The sequence below is a fragment of the Saccoglossus kowalevskii genome, chromosome 9 (assembly GCF_978046115.1).
Source record: "Saccoglossus kowalevskii chromosome 9, keSacKowa6.1, whole genome shotgun sequence".
NCBI lineage: Eukaryota > Metazoa > Hemichordata > Enteropneusta > Harrimaniidae > Saccoglossus > Saccoglossus kowalevskii.
In genome coordinates, this window is record NC_140649.1 from 39382472 (window position 1) to 39406483 (window position 24012).

The window sequence follows — 24012 nt, forward strand, 5'->3', positions numbered from 1 at the left end:
TTGCACATGTCGGTTAAAACTGTCCAGTCATTGCACATGTCAGTTAAAACTGTCCAGTCATTGCACATGTCAGTTAAAACTGTCCAGTCATTGCACATGTCAGTTAAAACTGTCCAGTCATTGCACATGTCGGTTAAAACAGTCCAGTCATTGCTCATGTCAGTTTAAACTGTCTAGTCATTGCACATGTCAGTTAAAACTGTCCAGTCATTGCACATGTCAGTTAAAACTGTCCAGTCATTGCACATGTCAGTTAAAACTGTCCAGTCATTGCACATGTCAGTTAAAACTGTCCAGTCATTGCGCATGTCAGTTAAAACTGTCCACTCAATGCACATGTCAGTTAAAACTGTCAAGTCATTGCACATGTCAATTAAAACTGTCTAGTCATTGCACATGTCAGTTAAAACTGTCCACTCAATGCACATGTCAGTTAAAACTGTCCAGTCATTGCACATGTCAATTAAAACTGTCTAGTCATTGCACATGTCAGTTAAAACTGTCCAGTCATTGCACATGTCAGTTAAAACTATCTAGGCATTGCATATGTCAGTTAAAACAGTCCAGTCATTGCTCATGTCAGTTTAAACTGTCTAGTCATTGCACATGTCAGTTAAAACTGTCCAGTCATTGCACATGTCAGTTAAAACTGTCCAGTCATTGCGCATGTCAGTTAAAACTGTCCACTCAATGCACATGTCAGTTAAAACTGTCAAGTCATTGCACATGTCAATTAAAACTGTCTAGTCATTGCACATGTCAGTTAAAACTGTCCAGTCATTGCACATGTCAGTTAAAACTGTCCAGTCATTGCACATGTCAGTTAAAACTGTCCAGTCATTGCACATGTCAGTTAAAACTGTCTATATTTTTTGAAACTGGGAAGGGGGGTTTGCACATGTTGATTTGTTTAACACATTAGGCAATGTTCTATGATAATCAGTTTTATTATAAGTATATCACAATGTACATAATTCTCCTTGCATAAAGGTTATAAAAATGTAATTTCACAGTGAGTGATTCTCAGCACAGATGTTTCATTCTGGTTGAGTTGAACTCAGCAAATGGTTTATTATATACTGTGCATGGTTTTTGCATTTCTGTTAATCTGAGTTCATAGTATGAAAAGGGGATCTAGTTCATTGATTGTTATCTCAATTTGTTATCTGTTGTTAGAATCAATGGTGATGATTTGTACCACACAATGCATGCTTGTGTGTTGTATCTGCTTAAAACACTAATTTAATGCCTGACATATTTGTCAAAAGCACAGATTCTTTTCATAGTACTTTATTTAGTTTTTGTAGAGCCATCAAAAACCTTTCAGATATCTCTGACGTATGTTTTTATTTGTTTTGACCTTTGGAACTTCACCAGAATGAACTTTTCTTTTGAACCTTTTGAACACCAAAGTCACCTTTCACAAAATAAACTGACCTAAATTTGACAAATGTTGCATTAAAATGTTGGTGGGGTAATTGAGTGTTAGGAAAGTTTGATTCAAAGTGTCTTTATACTTTGATTATTAAGGGCAGTTCATACATGTATGTTTAAATTTATTAATTTTTATATCTCTAAATTTTGTTCATTAACATCACAAACAGTGTGGCTATATCAGATGACATGACAAAAACATTGACTATGGATTGACCTTGCATGTGTGCCAAACTCTATCTCTGACATGCTTGAGCCGATCCGTAACTGACATTGACTGCGTACCTTGACCACCATGCCTATGCATTTATTCTTTTTGTTGTTATCTATGATATCAAATCTATCATATATCATATTTGGGTATAAATATACATGTAAGCCCTAAGTACAATGTACATGTTAGAGTTGAGTGAACTGAATATGTGGCATTATTGGGTGAAATTAAGCTTTCTCTGTTCATGTACATTCTAACATTTTACACTCTAGATGGATATTTTCTCTGTTTAAGAGTGAATTGACACATACATGTACATATATAATCTAGAACATCTGTTGAAGTGAATTTCATAATTGTTTGAGGGTGGTGAAATCTGCCAAGGGTTAATGTTGTCTGCCATATATCTAGCATTACTGTTTGTTAGGTACTCTAAATCATAAGGTATATCTATGACTGAATGTCATTTGTATTTTAAAGTCAAATGTTGCCCTCTATAGTAACGTTTTAATAAACTGCTATTTTCAACGATAATGTAGTAAATGTTTTTAAAATCATGATGTGCACTGTTTCTGTCTGTTTAATGATAACATTTTACTTTAAGACTGATGGAGACAAATATTATATTAACCATGGAGCGCCCTCTATGACATTCGCCACTTCTTCATTGCCCTCCTTTATTGTTACTAATAAAGTTTGTTTTATTATTAGTTTTGCAGCGGTGGTACCTTAGAAAGCTTATTGTTAAATAGTACCATATATTTAGACTGGCTAGTGAGATGTAATTTAGTTCTTGACATTGCGGAAGGCATGCAATACTTGCACAGTAAAGGCATTATGCACAGAGATCTGACTTCATTGGTGAGTAGTCAAACTGCTGCATTTCAGCTTTCGTATCAAGTATTTCAGAGATCTGACTTCATTGGTAAGTAGTCAAACTGCTGCATTTCAGCTTTTGTATCGAGTATTTCAGAGATCTGACTTCATTGGTAAGTAGTCAAACTGCTGCATTTCAGCTTTTGTATCACGTATTTCAGAGATCTGACTTCATTGGTAAGTAGTCAAACTGCTGCATTTCAGCTTTTGCATCAAGTATTTCAGAGATCTGACTTCATTGGTAAGTAGTCATCAAACTGGTGCATTTCAGCTTTTGTATCAAGTATTTCAGAGATCTGACTACATTGGTAAGTATTCAAACTGGTGCATTTCAGCTTTTGTATCAAGTATTTCAGAGATCTGACTTCATTGGTAAGTAGTCAAACTGCTGCATTTCAGCTTTTGTATCAAGTATTTCAGAGATCTGACTTCATTGGTAAGTAGTCAAACTGCTGCATTTCAGCTTTTGTATCAAGTATTTCAGAGATCTGACTTCATTGGTAAGTAGTCAAACTGCTGCATTTCAGCTTTCGTATCAAGTATTTCAGAGATCTGACTTCATTGGTAAGTAGTCAAACTGCTGCATTTCAGCTTTTGTATCAAGTATTTCAGAGATCTAACTTCATTGGTAAGTAGTCAAACTGCTGCATTTCAGCTTTTGTATCAAGTATTTCAGAGATCTAACTTCATTGGTAAGTTGTCAAACTGCTGCATTTCAGCTTTCGTATCAAGTATTTCAGAGGTCTGACTTCATTGGTAAGTAGTCAAACTGCTGCATTTCAGCTTTTGTATCAAGTATTTCAGAGATCTGACTTCATTGGTAAGTAGTCAAACTGCTGCATTTCAGCTTTCGTATCAAGTATTTCAGAGATCTGACTTCATTGGTAAGTAGTCAAACTGCTGCATTTCAGCTTTTGCATCAAGTATTTCAGAGATCTAACTTCATTGGTAAGTAGTCAAACTGCTGCATTTCAGCTTTTGTATCAAGTATTTCAGAGATCTAACTTCATTGGTAAGTTGTCAAACTGCTGCATTTCAGCTTTTGTATCAAGTATTTCAGAGATCTAACTTCATTGGTAAGTAGTCAAACTGCTGCATTTCAGCTTTTGTATCAAGTATTTCAGAGATCTGACTTCATTGGTAAGTATTCAAACTGCTGCATTTCAGCTTTTGTATCAAGTATTTCAGGGATCTGACTTCATTGGTAAGTAGTCAAACTGCTGCATTTCAGCTTTTGTATCAAGTATTTCAGAAATCTGACTTCATTGGAAAGTAGTCAAACTGCTGCATTTCAGCTTTTGTATCAAGTATTTCAGAGATCTGACTTCATTGGTAAGTTGTCAAACTGCTGCATTTCAGCTTTCGTATCAAGTATTTCAGAGATCTGACTTCATTGGTAAGTAGTCAAACTGCTGCATTTCAGCTTTTGTATCAAGTATTTCAGAGATCTGACTTCATTGGTAAGTAGTCAAACTGCTGCATTTCAGCTTTTGTATCATGTATTTCAGAGATCTGACTTCACTGGTAAGTATTCAAACTGGTGCATTTCAGCTTTTGTATCAAGTATTTCAGAGATCTGACTTCATTGGTAAGTAGTCAAACTGCTGCATTTCAGCTTTTGTATCAAGTATTTCAGAGATCTGACTTCATTGGTAAGTAGTCAAACTGCTGCATTTCAGCTTTCGTATCAAGTATTTCAGAGATCTGACTTCATTGGTAAGTAGTCAAACTGCTGCATTTCAGCTTTTGTATCAAGTATTTCAGAGATCTAACTTCATTGGTAAGTAGTCAAACTGCTGCATTTCAGCTTTTGTATCAAGTATTTCAGAGATCTAACTTCATTGGTAAGTTGTCAAACTGCTGCATTTCAGCTTTTGTATCAAGTATTTCAGGGATCTGACTTCATTGGTAAGTAGTCAAACTGCTGCATTTCAGCTTTTGTATCAAGTATTTCAGAAATCTGACTTCATTGGTAAGTAGTCAAACTGCTGCATTTCAGCTTTTGTATCAAGTATTTCAGAAATCTGACTTCATTGGTAAGTAGTCAAACTGCTGCATTTCAGCTTTTGTATCAAGTTTTTGAGGACCAACCCCACCCACATGCATGCTACCTTGTCATTTGTATCTCCCCCTCCATGCCCAAATGCAATGGGTGTTTCTACTTCTCATCACAGCCACTTACTTTCTATTTCATATATATTTTATAGTTCTTCCATTCTTGAATAATATGCCACAATTCATGTATGTCTAATTTTTTATAGAATTGTTTGATAAAGAATGAGAGTATTAATGTTTACCATGCTGTCATCGGTGACTTCGGATTGGCTTGTAAGATACCAAGGTATGTGTCAGAGACAAAAATCTGGGAAAACAACATAATTTTACTGCACAATGTTTTCACCTTCTGACCTACTGATTTGTAAAATTAGTCATGGCACCCTCTAGGGTTGACATTTACATTGTGTCTGTAAGCTGTTCACAGTTATATCGCCCTCTAGGGGCCCAACATTGTAATTTTGATACTAGTAGTGGAAGCTCAGAGTAGATTCAACATTGCGCCCTCCAGAGGTTGACATTTACATTGTGTTTGTAAGCTGTTCACAGTTATATCGCCCTCTAGGGGCCCAACATTGTAATTTTGATAGTGTAAGCTCAGAGTAGATTCAACATTGTGCCCTCCAGAGGTTGACATTTACATTGTGTTTTTAAGCTGTTCACAGTTATATCGCCCTCTAGGGGCCCAACATTGTAATTTTGATACGAGTAGTGTAAGCTCAGAGTAGATTCGACATTGCGCCCTCCAGAGGTTGACATTTACATTGTGTTTGTAAGCTGTTCACAGTTATATTGCCCTCTAGGGGCCCAACATTGTAATTTTGATACTAGTAGTGTAAGCTCAGAGTAGATTCAACATGGCGCCCTCCAGAGGTTGACATTTACATTGTGTTTGTAAGCTGTTCACAGTTATATCGCCCTCAAGGGGCCAAACATTGTAATTTTGATACTAGTAGTGTAAGCTCAGAGTAGATTCAACATTGCGCCCTCCAGAGGTTGACATTTACATTGTGTTTGTAAGCTGTTCACAGTTATATCGCCCTCTAGGGGCCCAACATTGTAATTTTGATACTAGTAGTGTAAGCTCAGAGTAGATTCAACATTGCGCCCTCCAGAGGTTGACATTTACATTGTGTTTGTAAGCTGTTCACAGTTATATCGCCCTCTAGGGGCCCAACATTGTAATTTTGATACTAGTAGTGTAAGCTCAGAGTAGATTCAACATGGCGCCCTCCAGAGGTTGACATTTACATTGTGTTTGTAAGCTGTTCACAGTTATATCGCCCTCAAGGGGCCAAACATTGTAATTTTGATACTAGTAGTGTAAGCTCAGAGTAGATTCAACATTGCGCCCTCCAGAGGTTGACATTTACATTGTGTTTGTAAGCTGTTCAGTTATATCGCCCTCTAGGGGCCCAACATTGTAATTTTGATACTAGTAGTGTAAGCTCAGAGTAGATTCAACATTGCGCCCTCCAGAGGTTGACATTTACATTGTGTTTGTAAGCTGTTCACAGTTATATCGCCCTCTAGGGGCCCAACATTGTAATTTTGATACTAGTAGTGTAAGCTCAGAGTAGATTCAACATTGCGCCCTCCAGAGGTTGACATTTACATTGTGTTTGTAAGCTGTTCACAGTTATATCGCCCTCTAGGGGCCCAACATTGTAATTTTGATACTAGTAGTGTAAGCTCAGAGTAGATTCAACATTGCGCCCTCCAGAGGTTGACATTTACATTGTGTCTGTAAGCTGTTCACAGTTATATCGCCCTCTAGGGGCCCAACATTGTAATTTTGATACTAGTAGTGTAAGCTCAGAGTAGATTCAACATTGCGCCCTCCAGAGGTTGACATTTACATTGTGTCTGTAAGCTGTTCACAGTTATATCGCCCTCTAGGGGCCAAACATTGTAATTTTGATACTAGTAGTGTAAGCTCAGAGTAGATTCAACATTGCGCCCTCCAGAGGTTGACATTTACATTGTGTTTGTAAGCTGTTCACAGTTATATCGCCCTCTAGGGGCCCAACATTGTAATTTTGATACTAGTAGTGTAAGCTCAGAGTAGATTCAACATTGCGCCCTCCAGAGGTTGACATTTACATTGTGTTTGTAAGCTGTTCACAGTTATATCGCCCTCTAGGGGCCCAACATTGTAATTTTGATACTAGTAGTGTAAGCTCAGAGTAGATTCAACATGGCGCCCTCTAGGGTTGACATTTACATTGTGTTTGTAAGCTGTTCACAGTTATATCGCCCTCTAGGGGCCCAACATTGTAATTTTGATACTAGTAGTGTAAGCTCAGAGTAGATTCGACATGGCGCCCTCTAGAGGTTGATATTCACTGTTTTTCACATTAATATTGCCCTCTAGAAGATATTGCAGAGCATGGAATAAACTTTTGGTTTGTATATCTGCAGAGACAATGACTCTAAGTTTTCTATTGTTGGATCTCCGTACTGGATGGCACCTGAATGTTTGAAAGGACTTAAGTACAATGAGAGGGTGAGTTTAATTGTAATATACTGTAAAACATGTTGAAAAAGCGAGATGCAATTTTAGCAAATTGTGGTAAAATGATGTAATAGCGAAATATTGATTTAGCGAATCTCTCTTGTCATTGTTTATTTCCTGTCTTCACAATACTTGTCTGATGCATACCAAAACAAATGCACAGTTATCACCTCCATAAAAACAAAGAAAAACTGTCTAGTGTAATTATGAAGCGCCCTAGATTTTTATGTTCCGGATTACTATATACAAATCCCCAAGCCTTGGCCATTTTGAATTTTAAGTCATTAGCAACATCTTGAATTAGCGAATCAGTTCTCTCTCTTGCTAAAAAGACATGCTCGCGAAAAAAGACATGTTTTACAGTACACTGGCTTTTTGAGATTGTATAACATATGGGAGAGAAGAATTCCCATTATAAACAAGGAAACGTCTTCTTCACCCATCCTATTTATACTCGTACAAACATGCCCTGTCTTGTTAGCAAGGTTAGATGATTGTTATCTGTTATTTGGTTTACATCATATTACTTAATTCCTTATCTCACCAATATTTTGGTACAATATTTTTAGACCCTGTTTTGAGGTAATCTGAAAACAAGGACTTACAATTTAACCTCTGTGTTTGTCTGCATCTGAATCTCAGACATGTAAATTTCATACACTTCACATATCATACATATATCATATCATATATCATGTCATATCATATCATATCATACATATATCATATCATATATCATATATCATATCATACATCATATATATCATATCATATATCATATCATATACATAGTCACATGCATTTGTATCATGATCCAATTCAAACTTGAACAAATAGTAGCCGTTTTAGTTTAACATTTCAGCCATATCAGAACTGAATCTATGTTATGTATGGACATGTTTCATTCAAACTTGATATGTCAATTGAAAATATTTGATCCTGGATGCACCTCATATTCCTCCCACAGCAAATTCAAAATGACCAACTGACAGTCATTTTGTTTTAGCAAATAAGTCTTGTCTGGTCTTATTGGACACAAAAAGCACACAAATAAACTGGCTTCAGTTTGTATCATTTCTGTCATAAAAATATAAACTGTAATACCACACTATTGTTGTAATCATTCTAACCATATCATTTAATTAGGTCATTGCTTTTTTCTGCAAATGCATGAGATTGTTTCTTTCACACATAATTCATTTTTAGAAAAGTACCAACAGGGACTATGACATTTTGAGTAGCTTGTATTCTAAGACCAAATACTCATAATTTTATTGAAAATATCACAAGTGGTGATTGGTTCCTGGGCACTCACTAGATTTCTCCTCTTAGTAAATGTGTTAATTGAGAACCGAAAACAAAAAATGGCAAATATTTCTCATCATAAAATGTACATCATTATTCATCTTGATATTGTTTGTAAATTTTGAAATTTTTTTTTTAATTTACTGCAGAGAAAGCATCGAAGTTTAACCAATGTTGATTTGATACTTACTTGATTAGATCAATCAGCAAAATAACAAAAAACTAAACCCATAGAAAAATTAATTAGACTATTTAATAGAGATCTACATTCATTTTGCAAACAAAATAAAAGCCCTGTGATTAAAATTAAAATTGTCCATAACATAAAAAAACTTTTTGTAATTGTATTGCTATTTTTAGCTCCGCTGTCGACTTTGACGAGCGGAGCTTATCATATGAGTGATTGTCCATCGTCCGGCGTCCGTGTCAATGTTTTACTTTTTCGACTTCTTCTTGAAAACTACAAGCCTGAATGCTTTGATACTTGGTGTATATGTACCTTGGGTAGACCTCTCTCAGATTTGTTCATTTCATGATCATATCTTCAATTCTCTAATTTTGGTGAATATTTTTGTCATTTTTGGTAAAAAGTGATATTTTCGACTTCTCGTTAAAAACCGCAAGTATAATTACATTGATATTACATATATAGGTACTACATGTGGATCTCTCTCAGATTTGTTCATTTTGTAATGATATCTTTAGTTCTCTAATTTTGGTGAATATTTTTGTCATTTTTGGTAAAAAGTGATATTTTCAACTTCTTGTTAAAAACCGCAAGTCCAATTGCTTTGATATTACATATATAGGTACTACATGTGGACCTCTCTCAGATTTGTTCATTTTGTAATGATATCTTCAATTCTCTAATTTGGGTGAATATTTTTGTCATTTTTGGTAAAAAGTGATATTTTCAACTTCTTGTTAAAAACCGCAAGTCCAATTGCTTTGATATTACATATATAGGTACTACATGTGGACCTCTCTCAGATTTGTTCATTTTGTAATGATATTTTTAATTCTCTAATTTTGGTGAATATTTTTGTCATTTTTGGTAAAAAGTGATATTTTCAACTTCTTGTTAAAAACCACAAGTCCAATTGCTTTGATATTACATATATAGGTACTACATGTGGACCTCTCTAAGATTTGTTCATTTTGTAATGATATTTTTAATTCTCTAATTTTGGTGAATATTTTTGTCATTTTTGGTAAAAAGTGATATTTTCAACTTCTTGTTGAAAACCGCGAGTCCAATTGCTTTGATACTATACATATTGTTAATTTTCTAATGATATCTTCAGTTCTTTAATTGAAATGTGCATTGCTAACAGCGGAGCTATCTCAGCCGACAGGCTGCTTGTTTTTAACATGTGCTAAAAATGTTATTTATAGATGAAGAAAACATTTCCTAGATAGATCAAACTTATGATACTCTGATTACAGGGTAAAATGTTAATAGATATTAAAAAATGAAATTTGCAAGAGTTATATAGTGGGGTATAGTTGAGACTGAAATATACTGGTATGATTCATGTGTGTATGTATAGACATACAAAGTTTGTTCACCCCTGTCTGTGTCATTAACCTATGTTTAATGCTCCTTTTTATTGTCCTAAAAACATCTATTAAATCTTATTTTATATATTTAAAATTAGCAGATCATTCCCCCCCCCCCCTGTGAATGCAATTAGTTTCTGAATTAGTTTTTAAAATCGTAGAATAACATTAATTAATTTTTCTCATCTGTAAATATCGAATGAATCAAATATTTTTTACAACACCATCAGTTTGTATAAGCAGGAGGTAGTATATATAACTGAATTATTATGCTCAGTTTTAAGGGAAGTTCTAAACGTGCCCTGAATATTGAGGTATTGTTCAGTACAGACAAAGTTTGTTGACCTCTTGTTTCATTCTAAGGTATATTGGTGAATGCCTTTGATTGAGTTTATCAGCTGCAGTGTAAATTACCTTATTATTATTATTAGTTATAGTATTTGACCAAAATAAGAACACATCACCTGGAAAAATTCTGCCCAACGCTTTAGTGCAAGTGAATTAGGGCACTGCTTGCTGATAAAAGTGTTGAACTTATGTCACAGACTGGTTTCTCTAAATGACCTTGATGACTCAAGCTGATTGTAGCTTAGAGGTCATTATGTGCTTTAGGTCAGAATGAGTGAAACGAATGATGTATCAAGATTTTTCATAACGTCAAATACATGATTATTTTGAATTTAAATATTTCACCTAATTATATACAATAAATATTACCTATAACTATAGCATCTTTGTTTTCTTTTTGGCAAGGTCACCATGACCCTTACTATCTATAGTTTGGCAGTGTTTATTGTGTAAACTCATACATAATTTCAGACAAGTTTTGTATCTTGTATAACAACAGTACTTGTGTTGGGAAAAATTGGTTAACATAACAAGATTTGATGTACATAATTAGGCTACTTGTGAATGAGTAATACATTGAAATAGACATGTTTATTGTAATTCAATGCAAATACTGTGATATTTTGCATTTAATGAATTCTTATATTCTCACCATTCAATGTTGAGAATATAAATACTCACCAAGTTGTTGGCACGATACAAAATTCTCAATGTTTCATAAGTGAGAATCTAATTTGTTGATGAGATTTTGTGGAATAAAATTTGAAAATTTTCAAAAAATTGGTGAGAATATAATACGCGTATGGTAGTATACTGTATTGTCATAGTACATATAGATTATGCATTTGTTATATAACCATATGCCAGTCAGATTCACTTTATTTACCGGTACTGCTAATTACCATTGTAAATATTACTACAAATTAACCTAATATATGGTAGATAGTAACCTACTTATAAATGAGAAGACCCAGAATTTATTAATTTTACGAAAAAAGTGTGAAAAATTGGGGGTCACCAGCCTATTTTCAGCTCCACTCCTGATTTTGTCGAGCTGAGCTTTGGTGAATATTTTGGGTAAAAAGTAATTGCTTTGATATACATACATATACATACATATAGGTACCTCTGGTGGACCCCCCTCTGATTTGTTTGTTTCATGATGATATCTTCAATTATCTAATTATGATGTACCAGGGTATATTTTGGGTAAAAAGTGATATTTTTGACTTGATTGCTTTGATATATAGGTAACTCAGGTAGACCTCTCTTAGATTTGAAAGCGAAGACACCTGTGACAAACGAGGAAAAAAAAAAACCTGCAACTTAGTGACACGGGGTCATATGACATCTAGCTTTGGTCGCACTTTGGTGCAGCATATTGTTTTTCTGTACTTCTGCCATTTTGTTTCACCATTAGATCTATCATCAGAGACACTTGAACAATAACAAATTTCAAATATTTTTATATTTTTCTCACTGAAAAGTTTTTCAAAGCAAATAAAAAGACTAGGTACCCAAACTTGTTTCTTTGGAAACAATGACTTTATGATTTTCCAATACTGTTAAACTTTTGTCTGTCAGCCGATTTTGGATTGAATTTAGTCAAAATATGAACAGAAATTCAAAATCTAGTTTAGAGACCCCAAGTTTTTCTTTCAAATAGCATGCTGTCACAGGAAATAACTTTGCGCAATTTCAGAAAGTTACGAAATCCTAAGTTTGTTTGGAATTGTTGGCAAGATTTGGCTTCAGACAGTTTACAGTCATTTTCTGTATTTGCATATAAATGCAACCCTGTTCAATCGCAGACAGTGTCAGTCAGGTATTCTGACTTATTTATTTATTTATTTATTGCATTTAGTTTCAGTTGGGTGACTTTCTTTGTTCACATGTCAACTACTATGGAGTAGGCAGACAACCTTCACTGGGTTGTTGATAAATAATGCACTGCATGCTGGGAACTGCTAACAAGTGAGACTGAATGAATAAACAAAATAAAACCTGTTCTACAGTGGTTTATTCTAATGAAGCAGTTGTGAGCAAGTCCTAGAGGCGTTTCTAAAATGCAGTGCATGCAGCAAACATTATAAAACATTGTGGTTTATTGCAACAATATTTGTTCATTGTGATTGATATCTCCTCTCTTTTCTCCTTGCAGGCAGATTTATTTTCCTATGGTATTATATTATGTGAAACCATTGCTAGGATACCAGCTGATCCAGATGTATTACCACGTCTTGAGGTAATGTTGTATTACCATGGTAACTGCTGACATTCAAGAACTTTGTTGATGATATATCAGAAATGCCATCTAAAGTACTTTGCTTTCAACATTTTTAATGTTTAAATTTTAAGACATTTCCAGTATTCTTTGAATTTTATTTTTGCAGATACCTACAACTTTTATATAGTAAAGGGTAGCCATGAATTTATTTTACTACTTGTTTTTTGTCCATTTTTCTACAGAACTTTGGTGTAGACCGTGATACATTTACTTTGCTGTGTGGTGACTGTCCCAATGAGTTTCTCCATGTTGCCTTCAAATGCTGCGAGGTAGGTTTCCTCTTTCAAATTACTTCCTATATTATGAGATTCTAGGATAAAACTCCCAATTACTATATGAATAAATTGGTTCACACATGAATTCAGGTCATTGAAAACAGCTTTGTATTTTTGTGAAAGTTGACGAATGGATTAAATGTAACTGCCATTTAGAATGCAAGTATTTTTGTATAAGCGAAAAGTGCTGGTATTTTATGTTTGTCTTAACCCACATGTTAACGCTTTTAAAACAATCTGGGGGTGTTCTGCCCTCTTGTCAATGTTCTGTTGACCATTGCCCCTTTCAAGACAGCCAAAATGCAAAAAAGATACCCTTTTCAGACTGGTTCTTTTTTGACATAAGCCATTTTTCTGTAGTAATTAATAATAATAATAATAATAATAATAATGAATTTATTGCATCCTTAGAAATAATTTCCATTGGTTGAACAGCAATAAAATTTTAGTAATAAAGTACAATACATATAAAATTAAAGTAAAAGTAAAATGTCAGTTATTGATATTTCTGATTTCAAATATTTTGTATAAGTATTCACCAACTTGTCTTATTAGTACGTCTTCTCTTGAACTCATAATATATTTGAATATCTGGTTATCACTTTTCAATTCTTCTGGAATACTGATATTATTAAATAGCTTTTGTCTTTCTGTTTGGTACCTAAGACATTCCATGAAGAAATGTTCTTCATTTTCAATTTTGATCTGGGAACATTGCTTACAGATTCTGTCTTCTAAAGGTATTTTGGGTTGGGTACGTCTACCCTTCTCAATTTCTAATACATGACTGCTTATTCTGAAACGAGTCAATAAGATTTTATGTTTCAGATTACATAAAAGCAAATATGGTTCAAAAGTGTACGAGTCTTTAAACTTTATATACGTTCTCAGTTTTCTATTATCATTTGTTACACTCAACTTCCAGAACTCTACATACCTTTGTTGGATGTTGTTTCGTATGTTTTTTATTTTACTGTGTGGTAATTTTTGAGGTATGACAGACGAGGACAAGTTTGTAATATTTTCGGAGACCATGTTTTTTACTGATGTAAACCAATTTAAATTTTGTTGTTTTTGTTCTTCAAAGGCTTGTTTTGTAATATTACTGTCTGGTAAGGCATTAATACGATACCAGTATTTAATAAGATTTTCCTGAATATCTATAAGTAATGGGAATTCACCAAGTTCAGCTCTGCATGCTGCATTTGACGAGAATTTACTCACACCTAGTATTTGTTTGCAGAATTTCAAATGTAACTGTTCAATTGGTGTTTTGTCCCATCTATTATTGTCTAGTATGTCATGTCCCCAAGTTGTTGATCCATATAACAAAATTGGTTTAATACATATCTGAAAAAGGTGCATAAATGTTCTACAGTCAGTCTCTCTTGGCATTGCTTTCAACAGTGCATACATTGCTCTAGTAGCTTTGTTTGTTAAACATTGTCTTGTTTCTTGGAACTTTCCATTTGATTGTAAAGTTATACCTAAATAAATATAAGAATTGACACAACTTATATTTTGTTCTTGGAATTGAAATAACTCTCTCTTTCTCATTGTTCCCTTTTTGAAAATCATAACTTTGGTTTTATTAAGATTTACCTGGAGTTTCCATTTGTGGCAGTATTCAGATAATTTATTTAATGCATTTTGCAAACCTAATTGTGTTGTTGAAATCAATTTGTATTAAATATTGGAGATATTTTTTTGCCAAAGCGAATACATGTTTTAGTATTGTTATACATGTTTTTAATCAAATGATAAAGTTTCCCATCAATTCCGTTCTTTAATAATTTATAAAATAAACCATCCCTCCAAACAGTATCGAAAGCCTTGCGGAAATCTACAAAGCATGTATATAGTTTAACATTTTGGTTCAGGTATTTATTAACTATTGTTTTTAGAGTAAAAATGTGATCAGTGGTCTGATAACCTTTTCTAAACCCAGCCTGATTGTTATTTATAATATTATGCTTCTCTGAAAAATCGCATAACCTATTATTGACTAAATTACAGAACACTTTGCCTATACAACTGGAAACTGCTACCCCCCTATAATTTCCTGGTTCATCCTTATCCCCTTTTTTAAAAATATGAGTAATTATACTTGTATTCCAGATGTTAGGATAAATGCCTGTATTGAATATTAAATTAAACAATTTATGGAGTGGTTTAATTAGATGGTTTTTACTGTTTTTTATAAGTTCTGCACAGAACCCATCATATCCAGCTGATTTTTTGGATTTAAGTTTGTTAATTGCTATTTTAATTTCTTTTTCAGTTATTTCAGCATTCAAGCAATTATTTGATTGTTGCATATTTTCAACTATTCCTGTTTTAGTCACAATGTTTTTCTGAAAGTCTGTTAAATCATCTTTAGTATTCAATTGTTTATAGTATTCAATCCATTTATCAGGTGAAATTGGGTTTTCCTGATTTCTGTCTGAATTCTTTAACTTGCTTATAATTTGCCAAAATTGTTTAGGGTTAGTTTTGTTTAACTGTGTTAGCTTATTTACAATAAGGTTTTGTTCTTGTTTTCTTTTTGTTTTTACTATATTTTTATATTTTTTCTTTTTAGCATAAAATAGTTCTCTAAGTTTAATGTCAAATGGGTATTTGTTAATCATTCTTGATTTAATACAAAGATCTTTTTTCAATAACTTACATTCTTTGTCAAACCATCTCTTATTATGTTTATGTTTAATTTTTGCACACTTATTAGTTTTCCTGTTAAAAATATTGCCTGCCGCATTATCTATCATAGTATTAAAATCCTTAACTGCATTATTAATTCCTGTACTGTCATTAGAATAGTTATTGTTTTGAAATTCATTAATATTATTTTGAATTTCTTTAGATGCTAATTTGTCTTGGTAATTGAATACAGATAAACTGTCCCAGACCCAACCCGTGGGGGGATTATTTAGGTGTTTTATATTATTGATATTATTATAGTCTAACCTGATGTTTTTGTTCAGTTTAATTAAGAATGAGATTTGACAGTGATCTGAGTTGCATGTGAAGTCATGCACTCTGAAATATTTTATATTTTCTATTAATTCAGTTGATGCAATAGCATAGTCAACTGTACTGACACCATTGTAATGGTAACAAGTTAGTTTTCCACTTGTATCTCCAGGTAATCTACCATTAAGTAAATGTATACCATTATTTTTACACAATTCTATAAGAGTTCTACCCTGTGTATTGACAGTTTCATCTTTACTATTACGGGGATTGATGTCTTCTTTACATGTATATAAATTTGACCCTGGAATGAAATTATCCATGTCATCATTGTCCTCATAGTCAGCTAACGAACCTACTCTGCTATTAAAGTCCCCAAGAATGGCAATAGTACCATTGGACGAAAAGTTTGTAATATGGTTGTCTAACCGTTCAAAAAAGTCTGGTTTACAATGTTTAGAGTTGAATGGTGGGTGGTATACAAAACAGATATACATGTCTTTTTCTAATTGAAAAAAGTTTTTTTCCAGTTTGCACCATATCATATCTTCTGATTCCGTCTGCTCAATTCTGATGCCTTTTCTCAGTTGTTGTTTTATTAATAGAGAGATACCTCCTCTAGATTTGTTTTTTCTTAATACTGAATAAGTATAATATTCTGGAATGTTAAGCAAGTGTTGTGAATCTGTGGTTAACCATGTTTCACCCAGTCCAATAATGTCATGATTTGTAATTTTCTTTATAAAGTCATTGTCTTCTAGCTTGTTACTAACTCCTTGTATGTTCCAATATGATATAGATAATGCTCTCTTTTGAGCACTGTTTATATTCCTGTATTTTTGTTGATCCATTAGTAAGTTGTTTGTGGTCTGTGACCATCCGTCTCATAACAAGGAGTATACCTTCTGTTATTCTTCTTTTCTTTCCATTGGCTACTGTATCCTGGCTTGTTTATTTGTCTTGTGACACCGATTAGTGGTCCAATCACATCTTTCATATTTTTCACAAAGACAGCTGTCCCACGTTTATTCAGGTGCACAGTATCATATAGGTGGGTTATGTAACTGATGTTATCATTGTCTATGTAGATATAGTTATCACCATTGTTACTCATTACTTTTAACTTCTTATTAAGAACATCTATATTCTTATTTATGTTAACATCATATCTTCTGTGTATTATTGATGATACGCATATTTTGGCTGTTGGATATTTTTGCTTCATGTTGTTAATCAGTTTTCTATATTCCTCCATACACGATTCTATTGTACATCCATCGCAAATGTTATTGGTTCCTACATGGATCACAATGTTCTGGATATTCTCATTAGTTGTCCTTTGAATATATTCATCTATGTCTTTTATCTTGCGACCTGGTAGTGTTTTAATTTGTGTATTCTTGTATATACGTTTTATATCAATATTTTTCAGCATTGAGTCACCCACAATAAGAGTTTGTATTTCTCTGTTCTTCTTTCTATAATCAACCAGTTTATATTTATCCTGATTTTCTAGCGCTGTTTGAGATAACGTCTTGTTATTGTTGTTTACCAATGGTAGGTTGTTGAATAGGTTTGGGGAGTGGAAGTCTAGCAGTTTTGATTTCTCTATTTCGCCAATTCTATTTTGTAGTTCTTCATTTTCCAGTTGAATTCGCTCTATTTCTTGTTCTTTCTTAACTAGTTCATCTTTCATCAGATTAGTATTCTGTGATATGTTGTCACACATATCCTTGTATTTCTGAATCTTTGACGATACAACTTCTTGAGCTACTGCAACTGAAACCAATGATGTTTTGTTAAGTTGCACTGTTTTGTCTATGGATATGATATATCTTTCCATTTTGTCTAATTTATTTGTCAACTTATCCATGTCTTCCTTATTGGTGTACATAGCTGTTTGTTGTTTAGCTGATTTAACAACTTCCACCTTTGTTGCCATAAGTTTACAAATTTTTTGAATTTCTTTATTTTGGCGTGTAAGGCTGTCTTGTACTGCTTTTAGTTGGTCTGCTAGTTCTTGACTCATATTTCCTGTTCTCATTATGTTGCAATAATTCTTGTCTATATGTTCAATTGACTTGAACATTTGCATCAATGTGGCAGCCAATTCTGTGTTATCTAATGTTGCGCTATTCAACTTTGGTGTTTTTGAAATTCGTAATGGAATTTTCGATGGTGTATAATCATCCTTTGGTATTGTTTTGTTTTTTTCATTTCTTGGAGTACAGCCTATCATAGTTGAGTGATCCTTTTTTGAAACAGTGGTATCTGTATTACTAAATTCTTTATCTTCCTCACATTGGGGAACTGCTTCTCTTTCCTTGGTTTCTTTGTTTTCGATTTCTTCATCCTCTGATGAATCACTATCAAGTCTATACTTTAGAGGTTTCTGGATATTTCTCTGTGGATACCGTCTCTCTTTATTTTGATCTAGGTTAGTTGTCACCTTTATCTGCAATCTGTCTTGTATATGCATCAAAAATAGTGCTCCCTCATTCAGCATCCATGTGTGATATGAATTTCCTTGAATAAGGAGTGTTCCATTATGGTACACTTTGATGGTGACTGTGTTACCATGTTTGTCAGTTAAACGTAGTTGGGTGGTCTTCTCTTGCTTCTTATCCTCATAGGAATGCTTTTCTTCTGGATATGCTAGTTTCAGACATTGTAGCCACATTTCCTTCATAACATTGCTTGAATGTATGCTTATGGATGATTTGTTGAATTTGATATGAATGTTGTCATTTTCATTAATATTAAATTCATTCAAGAATGATCTTAACTTTTCTTCCTCTTCATTATTTTGCTGAGATTTATCACTAGCATCCTTACTACTGCTGTATTTTGCTATTGTGGTTTTGGATGCCATAATTGTAACCTTTTGTTTTAAGGTTTCTTTGTTCACACTCTTTGGCTGTAATGGTGGATAATGGCTGCTTTTGTTGTCTTTGTCTTTGTTTACATTACAACTCTCCATGCAATTTTCTGAACCTTGTATATGGTAATTGTTGTCTAAAGTAGTAATTAACTTTCACTTACAGTTCAGTTGGATCAGTATAGTCTGTAGTTGTGTCGTCCACTGCACACTTTTTAATGAATTTCATAGTTTTAACTATGTTTATTAGCAATATTCGAGTATTATTTCAGTAATGAATGCGCATGTTTGTTTTTGTTTAGGAGTTTATTAACTGATATTTTTTTCAAATATATCATCCACTTTTTCATCATACCTGACACGAAATGACTATACAACTGTTAAAATATGTTTGTGTTACAATGTTGCAACTTCTAAAGTTAGTTCAAAACCGCAAATTCAGGGGTGATTTGTACAAACTGAAATTTCCACACAAGAGAAACATCAAAGTCTAAAATGCACTAGCTATATTCATTTATGATTAAAATGCAGTTTAAGAAATGATAAATTCAGGCTGGAAAATAAAAGTCACTAACTTTGGAATCACCTCTTTCTTTAACACAGCATGCCAACAATGTCTTTCTGATACAAGGAGCCATTTTAAAAATATTTGCCACTAGCTAAGGTCTCATTTTTATTATGTGGAAAATTAGTCTTTGACTTTTTTCAAAACCAACATGGCTGAACTATTTTGCCGTCTATTTTGACAAGATGAAGTTAGTCTACCACTACATTAAAAATGGAGGATTTAGCACTTGTTCAGCATTTAACACCTTGATTCACAATGATTCTGATTAACAGTTTTGTTTGAATGGATTTCACATTCAAAACATTAAAACTACCGGTGTGGTTTGTAATCACATCTATTTCAGTTTTTGTCATAAACGCTGTTAACTAAAACTCTCAATTGGAAGAGTGTTAATAATAAGATTTTAATAATAACATGGTTTTGATTGGTCACCAATGCCTAACTTACTATAAAGTGGCCTGAAACATGTGGTCTGATTGGTCACCAATGCCTAACTTACTATAAAGTAGCCTTAAACATGTGGTCTGATTGGTCACCAATGCCTAACTTACTATAAAGTGGCCTGTAACATGTGGTCTGATTGGTCACCGATGCCTAACTTACTATAAAGTAGCCTTAAACATGTGGTCTGATTGGTCACCAATGCCTAACTTACTATAAAGTGGCCTGTAACATGTGGTCTGATTGGTCACCAATGCCTAACTTACTATAAAGTAGCCCGTAACATGTGGTCTGATTGGTCACCAATGCCTAACTTAGTATAAAGTAGCCTGTAACATGTGGTCTGATTGGTCACCAATGCCTAACTTACTATAAAGTGGCCTGTAACATGTGGTCTGATTGGTCACCAATGCCTAACTTACTATAAAGTGGCCTGTAACATGTGGTCTGATTGGTCACCAATGCCTAACTTACTATAAAGTGGCCTGTAACATGTGGTCTGATTGGTCACCAATGCCTAACTTACTATAAAGTAGCCTGTAACATGTGGTCTGATTGGTCACCGATGCCTAACTTACTATAAAGTAGCCTTAAACATGTGGTCTGATTGGTCACCAATGCCTAACTTACTATAAAGTAGCCTGTAACATGTGGTCTGATTGGTCACCAATGCCTAACTTACTATAAAGTAGCCTGTAACATGTGGTCTGATTGGTCACCAATGCCTAACTTAGTATAAAGTAACCTGTAACATGTGGTCTGATTGGTCACCAATGCCTAACTTACTATAAAGTGGCCTGAAACATGTGGTCTGATTGGTCACCAATGCCTAACTTACTATAAAGTAGCCTGTAACATGTGGTCTAATTGGTCACCAATGCCTAACTTACTATAAAGTGGCCTGTAACATGTGGTCTGATTGGTCACTAATGCCTAACTTACTATAAAGTGGCCTGTAACATGTGGTCTGATTGGTCACCAATGCCTAACTTACTATAAAGTGGCCTGAAACATGTGGTCTGATTGGTCACCAATGCCTAACTTACTATAAAGTAGCCTGTAACATGTGGTCTGATTGGTCACCAATGCCTAACTTACTATAAAGTAGCCTGAAACATGTGGTCTGATTGGTCACCGATGCCTAACTTACTATAAAGTAGCCTGTAACATGTGGTCTGATTGGTCACCAATGCCTAACTTACTATAAAGTAGCCTGTAACATGTGGTCTGATTGGTCACCAATGCCTAACTTACTATAAAGTAGCCTGTAACATGTGGTCTGATTGGTCACCGATGCCTAACTTACTATAAAGTGGCCTGTAACATGTGGTCTGATTGGTCACCAATGCCTAACTTACTATAAAGTGGCCTGTAACATGTGGTCTGATTGGTCACCGATGCCTAACTTACTATAAAGTGGCCTGTAACATGTGGTATGATTGGTCACCAATGCCTAACTTACTATAAAGTAGCCTGTAACATGTGGTCTGATTGGTCACCGATGCCTAACTTACTATAAAGTGGCCTGTAACATGTGGTCTGATTGGTCACCGATGCCTAACTTACTATAAAGTGGCCTGTAACATGTGGTCTGATTGGTCACCAATGCCTAACTTACTATAAAGTAGCCTGTAACATGTGGTCTGATTGGTCACCGATGCCTAACTTACTATAAAGTGGCCTGTAACATGTGGTCTGATTGGTCACCAATGCCTAACTTACTATAAAGTAGCCTGTAACATGTGGTCTAATTGGTCACCGATGCCTAACTTACTATAAAGTAGCCTGTAACATGTGGTCTGATTGGTCACCAATGCCTAACTTACTATAAAGTGGTCTGTAACATGTGGTCTGATTGGTCACCAATGCCTAACTTACTATAAAGTAGCCTTAAACATGTGGTCTGATTGGTCACCGATGCCTAACTTACTATAAAGTGGCCTGTAACATGTGGTCTGATTGGTCACCAATGCCTAACTTACTATAAAGTAGCCTGTAACATGTGGTCTGATTGGTCACCAATGCCTAACTTAGTATAAAGTAACCTGTAACATGTGGTCTGATTGGTCACCAATGCCTAACTTACTATAAAGTGGCCTGAAACATGTGGTCTGATTGGTCACCAATGCCTAACTTACTATAAAGTAGCCTGTAACATGTGGTCTAATTGGTCACCAATGCCTAACTTACTATAAAGTGGCCTGTAACATGTGGTCTGATTGGTCACCAATGCCTAACTTACTATAAAGTGGCCTGAAACATGTGGTCTGATTGGTCACCAATGCCTAACTTACTATAAAGTAGCCTGTAACATGTGGTCTGATTGGTCACCAATGCCTAACTTACTATAAAGTAGCCTGAAACATGTGGTTTGATTGGTCACCGATGCCTAACTTACTATAAAGTAGCCTGTAACATGTGGTCTGATTGGTCACCAATGCCTAACTTAGTCTAAAGTAGCCTTAAACATGTGGTCTGATTGGTCACCAATGCCTAACTTACTATAAAGTAGCCTGTAACATGTGGTCTGATTGGTCACCAATGCCTAACTTACTATAAAGTGGTCTGTAACATGTGGTCTGATTGGTCACCAATGCCTAACTTAGTCTAAAGTAGCCTGTAACATGTGGTCTGATTGGTCACCGATGCCTAACTTACTATAAAGTGGCCTGTAACATGTGGTCTGATTGGTCACCGATGCCTAACTTACTATAAAGTGGCCTGTAACATGTGGTCTGATTGGTCACCGATGCCTAACTTACTATAAAGTAGCCTGTAACATGTGGTCTAATTGGTCACCGATGCCTAACTTAGTATAAAGTAGCCTGTAACATATGGTCTGATTGGTCACCAATGCCTAACTTACTATAAAGTGGCCTGTAACATGTGGTCTGATTGGTCACCGATGCCTAACTTACTATAAAGTGGCCTGTAACATGTGGTCTGATTGGTCACCGATGCCTAACTTACTATAAAGTGGCCTGTAACATGTGGTCTGATTGGTCACCAATGCCTAACTTACTATAAAGTGGCCTGTAACATGTGGTCTGATTGGTCACCGATGCCTAACTTACTATAAAGTGGCCTGTAACATGTGGTCTGATTGGTCACCGATGCCTAACTTACTATAAAGTGGCCTGTAACATGTGGTCTGATTGGTCACCAATGCCTAACTTACTATAAAGTGGCCTGTAACATGTGGTCTGATTGGTCACCAATGCCTAACTTACTATAAAGTAGCCTTAAACATGTGGTCTGATTGATCACCAATGCCTAACTTACTATAAAGTGGTCTGTAACATGTGGTCTGATTGGTCACCGATGCCTAACTTACTATAAAGTAGCCTTAAACATGTGGTCTGATTGGTCACCAATGCCTAACTTACTATAAAGTGGTCTGTAACATGTGGTCTGATTGGTCACCGATGCCTAACTTACTATAAAGTAGCCTTAAACATGTGGTCTGATTGGTCACCAATGTCTAACTTAGTATAGAGTAGCCTGTAACATGTGGTCTGATTGGTCATCAATGCCTAACTTAGTCTAAAGTAGCCTGTAACATGTGGTCTGATTGGTCACCGATGCCTAACTTACTATAAAGTAGCCTGTAACATGTGGTCTGATTGGTCACCAATGCCTAACTTACTATAAAGTAGCCTGTAACATGTGGTCTGATTGGTCACCAATGCCTAACTTACTATAAAGTAGCCTGTATCATGTGGTTTGATTGGTTACCTATGCCTAACTTAGTCTAAAGTAGCCTGTAACATGTGGTCTGATTGGTCACCAATGCCTAACTTACTATAAAGTAGCCTGTATCATGTGGTTTGATTGGTTACCTATGCCTAACTTAGTCTAAAGTAGCCTGTAACATGTGGTCTGATTGGTCACCAATGCCTAACTTACTATAAAGTAGCCTGTATCATGTGGTTTGATTGGTTACCTATGCCTAACTTAGTCTAAAGTAGCCTGTAACATGTGGTCTGATTGGTCACCAATGCCTAACTTACTATAAAGTAGCCTGTATCATGTGGTTTGATTGGTTACCTATGCCTAACTTAGTCTAAAGTAGCCTGTAACATGTGGTCTGATTGGTCACCAATGCCTAACTTACTATAAAGTAGCCTGTATCATGTGGTTTGATTGGTTACCTATGCCTAACTTAGTCTAAAGTAGCCTGTAACATGTGGTCTGATTGGTCACCAATGCCTAACTTACTATAAAGTAGCCTGTATCATGTGGTTTGATTGGTCACCAATGCCTAACTTAGTCTAAAGTAGCCTGTA

The 24012-nt window shown here is 34.8% G+C and overlaps 1 protein-coding gene across 1 annotated transcript in view; it reads left to right on the plus strand.

The window, feature by feature from the left end:
• The window catches only part of LOC100371191 (dual specificity testis-specific protein kinase 1-like), a 66350-nt gene that overhangs the window by 25310 nt on the left and 17028 nt on the right, over positions 1-24012 (plus strand). The window contains exons 4-8 of the mRNA XM_085503512.1: positions 2360-2509; positions 4786-4865; positions 7001-7085; positions 12469-12552; positions 12777-12863. Coding sequence (XP_085359638.1) covers positions 2360-2509; positions 4786-4865; positions 7001-7085; positions 12469-12552; positions 12777-12863 — 486 coding nt within the window. The remainder of the gene's footprint in view (positions 1-2359; positions 2510-4785; positions 4866-7000; positions 7086-12468; positions 12553-12776; positions 12864-24012) is intronic.